Here is a 7,425-nt window from a genome sequence, read left to right on the forward strand (position 1 = left end):
AAAGTCTCACTCACTCACTCACACACTCACACACACACACACACAAAGACTTGACAGAAAGTCTCACTCACTCACTCACTCACTCACTCTCACACTCACTCACTCACTCACTCACACACACACTTGACAGAAAGTCTCACTCACTCACTCACACACACACTCACATACACACACACTCACTCACTCACTCTCACACTCACACACACACACACACACACACACACACACACTTGACAGAAAGTCTCACTCACACACACACACACACACACACACACACAAAGACTTGACAGACAGTCTCACTCACTCACTCACACACACACTCACATACACACACACTCACTCACTCACACACACACACACACAGAGTCATTCCAGTCCCTGTCAGCAACGGTTTTGCTCCATGCTGTCAATCACTGACTCAGAGAGAGTCTTCTTCCTGAAAGGCTGCATGAAGAGGAACAGCATTTAAAGCTACAGACACTGAAACCGGGTTTTAAACTGTCATGGCGAAATAAACCATCTTTGTTGAATTCTGACCTGAAAAAAATAAAACGAAATTCACATTCTGAGAACTTGCAAGACTTTGAACGCATTTGCTGTAAAGGAGGGCCATGTGGTCTCTGGGGCGGGGTGGGGGGGACCGGCTTTTGTCATATTTTCCACAATCCACCGCCCAGCACAGTTTCTATTCGTGGACACGCTCACCTGATGCCGATCTTCTCCAGGTCAGCATCCGTCAGATACCGCAGCCCCACACCTGTGATCTTTTGTGCTGCACAAACACAACACATTAGCTTCAGTGTCACAGCACGCAAACGAGCAGGACAGGTTAGAGGTGAAACTAGCTATTTGAGCTCTTACAGTTTACAGCTTACCAACCTCTGAATGTATCCTCCCACTCGTCGAGACCTTCGCTTCGCAGATACCGACACGTTTCCTCCACTCCCCACTGCATGTAGTCCGAGCTCCACAGCCCGGGAACGGACGCTCTCTTCTCCGGCGTTTTGAAGCTGTCAGCGGGGCACAGAACTGCCTCTAATGGTCGTTTTCGATTCTCCATGTTGAGCCGGCAAACAGGCGGTTGTCCGTGTTAGTTGGAAGCGTAAAGACACGGAGAATTAGAGCCGAGAACTATTCCCACGACGAAGGGAAACAGCTGATCTGACAATCCTGCACAGAAGACAATCAGGCGCTGAAAATACCCGGGTTTTGTTTCTGCAGCGGGTGCGTCAAGGCAAACCGGAACCCAAACATCCGTCCCAGCCACTGATGTCAAAATAAAGGTCTGCTGAACTTACCGCGTTAAACCTACAGTAACATTACAGTAACAGTAATATGTACAATTATATCCCAGTCTAAATTAAAATCCAGGCGGATTTTACATCTGTGTAGGCGAGATTAAATTTAATATTTGATTTGAATTAATCTGAGTTAAATCAGACTTAGAAGATTGATTTCACCTTGACCAAATTAAAATCATTCATATACAGTCATTCTCAAATATATTCATACCTTTCCATTAAAGAAAAGGCAAAATTCACAATAATCACTCAAATAACAAGAAAATGAAAAAAGCAATAATACATTTTTAAAAATGCAAAATTTTAATTTAGTGAAATAAGCACTGCTTTTGAATTGCGGTTGAAAAGAATAATAAAAAAAAAAAAAAAAAAAAAAACTGATGGACAGTTGAGCAGTGGGCCAAAATACCTGTTAACAGATGCAGAAGTCTGATGGAGAATCACAGAAAATATTCCAATTTATTTATTTGTTTTTTAAATTAAAAAAAAAGATTTCTGTTGAACCACAATTCAAAAGTAATGTCATGATTTTCTTCTTCTTTTATTATTGTTATTATTATTATTATTATTATTATTATTATTAATAATAATAATAATAATAATAATAATAATAATAATAATAATAATAATAATAATAATAATAATAATAATAATAATAATATTGCTTTTGTTAAGTTCAACTTATTTCAGTGACAGCTGTTTTTCCTTCTTTAATGGGAGGGTATGAATACATTTGGGGGGGCAAGGTGGGGCCAGTGTTTAATCACAGGGGCACATTAAAAATGACAACAATGATATTTAAGCATTAAAAGTGTTTATTCACTTTATATTAAAATTAAACATCTGGGGGTTTTTTAAAAAAAAAATTTTGTACAAAAAATAAATGAAATAATGGGGTTATCAGGGCCAGTGTTGAAATGTGTAACATAACAGGGACCCCCCCCAGCAACGGCTTCACACAACAACTGAGAGGAGCAACGTTGTGTAATTATAGCAATAAACATAATAACAGTAAAATCAAATATATAGTGTATATTATATATTACAAATACAATAATACATATATATTTAACCACAACCACTGCTGCACCACTGACCCTGTTGCACGTACATCCTATTTAACAAGTATGCTGATGTTCCAACTGAACAATAATCGCTGTCTGCACTACCAAATACACAAGTCTGTATATGTCCAGGACACATATACAGACAAAGCTGAGCAACAGTTTAGGTGCATTGCTCTAATTCATCGTACAGAGCGTAGAGCCACATTAGTTTTGGTTTCGGTGCTAGCGCATGTCATTGTTATAACGTGATCAGGTTTTTTGTTGTTTTTGTTTTTTTAATTATACATGTTTTGGGGGCTTTTGCCTTTTTTAAAAATATTTTTTATAGCAGTAGAGAGATAGACAGGAAAGGAAGAGAAGAATGAGAAGACCATTAACCGCTACCCCCCATGCTTCTGCCAACCCCTGCTCTGTTTCCTCCCTGCCTGCCAGCCTTTGATCCTCAACCTGTCTCCAGCCTGCATCCCCCAGCCAGCTTTCTCCTGCTATCGAACCCCACCCTGTTTCCATCCTAGATTCCCCGAGCCTGTCTCCCCCCTCAGTTTTGTCCCCTTTTTGTGAGTATCCCTGTTCGTTTGAGTAGCTTGCTTTTTAATGTTAGAATTCATTAGGTTTTTTTCCCCCCCCTCTGTTCTTTGTTTAGAGTTTTGTAGTTTTTTTTTTAGTTTTGGCCCCTTTGTAAATTTGTTCTGGTTTTCCCCAGACGCTCCCATGACAGATGCATCATATCATATTATACAGAAACTTCCCCCCTCCACTTCTCCCTTACACCCTCGTGCTTGCCTCTATGAGGAACTTAGTTACCATCTTATCTCCACTTTGCACTCTGCACTGGCCTCTGTCCTATTTAGAGGCTACTGATATGGTTTTAATGTGAAAGGCCCTTCAGAAACACTCCATGTTCTTCTAGCAAACAGGCTTCTTATTGGATGGGGCCCAAACAGCTACTCAGCACTAACAGTCTGTATCCTTCCATTAGACGAGAATAAAAGTTCAGCTAAGGATACAAAACATTTTTCATGGCAGGAATTTTGTTTGCAATGTTTTTGTTTGTTTGTTTGCTTGTTGTTGTTGCTTTTTTTTAAATTACATATTTTTAATTTAAGTATAATCTATATGAGTTGCTTCACCAATGTTCTTATTTAAGTTACCATGTCTGTAAACTCTGTAATGATTTTATTTTTGAAACTGAGCGCCTTGATTCTGGTATATTTCCTGCGTTTTGACAGCTTGATGCAGGCGGTTACTCATTGGTTGACTTGTGGAGGGCGGAGCAATGTGTTAGAATAAAGCGCCATCACCAAAAGCCCCTGATTATACCCAGGAGCATAAATTAGAGAGGGGTAGCAGGAGACCCTTCCATCAAACACGTCCATTAAATACAGATACGTGTGATATATTCTGAATGACCAAAAAAATCCTGCTGAAATATATATTAGTATGTAAAGTCCATGGGTTATAGATGAATTAAAATGAGTGAATTCATCACTGATGGGAAATTTTGAAATGTTGCCTGAGTTTTTCTTCACATAAACAGTCGTCTTCACCATAAAATGATGACAAAAAGGGACAATATGGTTACTGGAAACCAGCATTAACACCTGACAAGATGCAGCTTCTGTAAATCAAACTCCTTACGTACTATTGCACTCTTAACATGCTTCATTTACAAATAAAGCTAGACTCAAAGAGGTAGAATGGACCCTTTGAGTGATTGTGCAGTCCACATACTGCTGAATGTGGGGAGAGTGGTAGAGAGCGATGTATGATTAAAGTCTCCTGAGATGACGATCACAGACTGAGGGTGTGATATTTACAGCTGGGACACTGAACTGTGGATGAGTTCACAGGCTGCAGCAGCATCAGCCGAGGGGGGGGATGTAAACTGCAATCCCCAGGACGTGCGAAAACTCCCTCGGCAGGTAAAACGGCTGTTGTCTCAAAGAGGGCATTGAGTAAGCTTAGAGATTTGTTACCTGGCACCTAGTGCAGATGTCAGGCTTGTTTAGTCGTCTTTCCAAACGGTCTCCTATAAAATTCACTCTGTTAGAAATATTTCTTAGATTTTGGAAGTGTCTCATCTGGGATGCAAAATGCAATAAATCTGTTCTTCTTCTATCCTCAGACTCTTGGTAAAGGGAGAAGAACAGGAAGTGGGATGCTATGTGGAAGGATGGGCAATATGGACATAACCTTCTATGTAATTTTACACTGCCAGTATGTGTATCATAATTCTCTCTAATGTTGGATAAGATGAACTCTACAACATGACACATGACCAAATGTAAACGAAATAGACCAGGTACCATCAGTCAGTAAACCATCTAAACAGGAAAACGGCTGAAGCTTTCTACTTATATTACTTTAATTTTATTATTTCATCAATACACCCATTGCACAATAATATAATTTTCATGCACTTAGCAAAACACAATATACTTGAGCTGTTTAGTTTGAGTAAATCTGTGATATATAGTATAATCATAAAGCAATAAATGACTTATTTAAAGTTACAAAGTTCATATTTTGTATTGATACAAAGCGTCTCTTGAGAAACAGTTCGTGTCAATACACTTTGCACTGATGCAAAGTGTTTGTCAAGAGACAACTTTAAAAGGAAGAATCATTCAAAACAAAAATCATACAATAGACGATTCCACTAGTAGGAGAAAACAAAGAAAAAAAGATCAGTGACTAAATATGAATAACTAATGTAAATGTAAAGAAAGAGACAGGAAAACAACAAAGTCAGAACTATGACAAGAACCTCGGATCGAAAAATCTTGCTAAGTCTAAATAAAATGACATAAAGTTTCCATCACATTTAAACCACAATTATCATTACAACCAAAATCTACAAAGTACTTAAAATAACCAAACCACAAATTACATGTTCGAGTTAAATGAGGTTACACATGTTGCTGGTGCTTTATAGTTTGCCATGTTCCGTTACCATATAGTTTGCCAATTACATACTTTAAAAGAGCCAAAGAAAAAAAGATGGAAGTATCTTGCTGATATTTGTAATCATTTTAAATCTGAATATAACAATGAGTGTCAGAATGTTATTTTTTTTCACTTTAGATCTCCATCTTCATCATCCACCACCATGTCTTCCACTTCACTGGTCATCTCCATGTGTTGCTGTCTTCATTCAGTACTTAGATAAAGAAAGCATAGACAACTGCATTAGGATTAACAAGAGGCGCTTCTGGTGAGAGGTTGAGATTCATTGTATTTGCAGCAGGGAACCAGACTGCACTGGAGCTGATAACAAGTTTATTTGTATATGTGAGTATATTTATAAGCATTTTCCCCTTTTTCTGATTTTACATCTATAGAGCCAGCGATACATTAATTAATCAAGAACATAGCCAGCAGATGAATCAACAGGAACAATTTTTGTCCAGAACCAAGTTTAGAAAGTGTAAGAAATGTAATCTGATTCTGGTGCTCTGACTAGATATACTTGAGACACCGATAAAGTCTTATTACTGTGTCTTGCGTGGTGGTTGTGATTCTATTATGTTACCAAAATCTGTCCACAGACAGACATATGGGGGGGTACATGTACCTCTTTGCCTGGGGCACCTCAGAACCTGGGATCGCCTCCGCCTCAGGTGGTGGAAAGCCCTTTTTCTTGCACCAGTCTCTAAAGTGCTCTTGGGCCTCTTCCAAGTCAGTCTCTGATTTTGATTTCTTGCAATAAACCCGTATGAACTTCTCAGAGAAAGTTGTTGGGAGAAGCCTGGATTTCTGAAAAAGTGATTGCAAATTATGATGTAGCCAAGGTTGTCTTTCAAAGACATTCACAGCAGGAACAAACAGCACGTGCAAGGAAATTTCAGTTTAATTAAAAAAAAAAAAAAAATGTAGTCATTGCTGAAGTTCTGACCTGGCTTTCAGGGATCTTGAATCCGTTGGTGAAGTCATTCTTCCTGTAGAAGTATGTATGGTTGATGGGGTCCTTTTTTTTCATCCCATAGTCCAAAGTCACAACCTAACAGAAAAGTATGAAAAAGGAGCCTGTGTTTTATATCCATAAGAAAATTATATCTTGCCGAAGGTTGGTGACATCTTATGAATCAAATCATAATTAACAAGCCCAAGAGTGTACGAAAAGTTTACAGAAGATAATTGAACTAAACTCACAGTAACTACAATGTCTGCTTTATCCTGAGAGAGTTTCTGAGCCAGTTCAACTTTCCAACTTTCAATCTGCTCCCGCGAGATCTAGAAGAGACCATGAATGTTTCATGTTATTATTGGTTTGTTAAATGTGCTTTATGATGTTAAGTCATTCTCTCATTCTTACCTCCAGCATTTCTGCTCCTTCTTCCTGGTTGGGCTGAGAAAGGGTGAGAAGTAGGAGGGACAAGACGGTGATTTATTCAGTGCTGACAACATACAATAAGAGTATAACAATATTTTTTTTAAATACTACAAATCATATATTTAAGTAATGCTTAACTCATCCATGATTCATTATGACTTAATACCTGAATTAATACAAGCTGTATCATGGAGTCCTGTTGCTTAGTTTTAACAAATAGTCAAGCTATGATCACTTTATGCGATTAGTTCGCAGATCAGTTATGGGATGTTAATTTACAATGACTCTATATATGAACTGATATATGACCAAATTAGCTGAATTTCAGTTACATAAAACTTCATTTCAGGTCAATATATTTGCTCAGCTACTCTGAAAGCAGAACAGTAGTTGTTGTTCACATAGAAATATGAAGCTATATGACGCTGATCATTAGTTGAAACTCTTAGACAAGAAATACCAATACAATTATGTGACCACACCTTTAAACTGGGGTGCTATTCAAAAAGAATATCAAACGCTGTAAATATGTAATTGTCTTTACCATAAGAGGAATTCCTACTTTCCAGACAAGTATATTCAGGCAAATGTTGGATATTATGAATTTGACTGTATGAAAACAGGTCATCCAGGAAGCACTTAATGGGGTTCACTGGTCTGGCACTTAGCAGAGTAACTGGCTGTATGTATAGCCCACTGTCACAGGCAGGCTGTGTGGACTTTA

General features: G+C 38.2%; 2 protein-coding genes across 4 annotated transcripts in view; both read right to left on the minus strand.

Annotated features, from left to right (window-relative positions):
* LOC103366035 (SAM domain and HD domain 1) overlaps positions 1-7,425 on the minus strand; it is a 26,747-nt gene that overhangs the window by 13,072 nt on the left and 6,250 nt on the right. The window contains exons 1-2 of one of the 2 annotated variants that reach the window (XM_008293652.1): positions 880-1,191; positions 706-772 (exon numbers count right to left, since the gene is read on the minus strand). The exons of the other annotated variant lie outside the window; for it this stretch is intronic. Coding sequence (XP_008291874.1) covers positions 706-772; positions 880-1,060 — 248 coding nt within the window. The 5' untranslated portion in view covers positions 1,061-1,191. Of the gene's footprint in view, positions 1-705; positions 773-879; positions 1,192-7,425 lie in introns of those variants that run through there. 2 annotated transcript variants of the gene reach the window in all.
* Positions 4,716-7,425, minus strand: part of LOC103366034 (deoxynucleoside triphosphate triphosphohydrolase SAMHD1-like) — a 16,200-nt gene continuing 13,490 nt past the window's right edge. Inside the window, exons 2-6 of one of the 2 annotated variants that reach the window (XM_008293650.1) lie at positions 6,684-6,716; positions 6,521-6,601; positions 6,264-6,368; positions 5,943-6,124; positions 4,716-5,523 (exon numbers count right to left, since the gene is read on the minus strand). In XM_008293650.1, the coding sequence (XP_008291872.1) occupies positions 5,490-5,523; positions 5,943-6,124; positions 6,264-6,368; positions 6,521-6,601; positions 6,684-6,692 (411 nt within the window). In that variant the 5' untranslated portion in view covers positions 6,693-6,716 and the 3' untranslated portion in view covers positions 4,716-5,489. Of the gene's footprint in view, positions 5,529-5,942; positions 6,125-6,263; positions 6,369-6,520; positions 6,602-6,683; positions 6,717-7,425 lie in introns of both variants that reach the window. The other variant, XM_008293651.1, reaches the window with a different exon arrangement.

Source organism: Stegastes partitus, unplaced genomic scaffold (genome assembly GCF_000690725.1).
Source record: "Stegastes partitus isolate 25-593 unplaced genomic scaffold, Stegastes_partitus-1.0.2 Scaffold899, whole genome shotgun sequence".
NCBI lineage: Eukaryota > Metazoa > Chordata > Actinopteri > Pomacentridae > Stegastes > Stegastes partitus.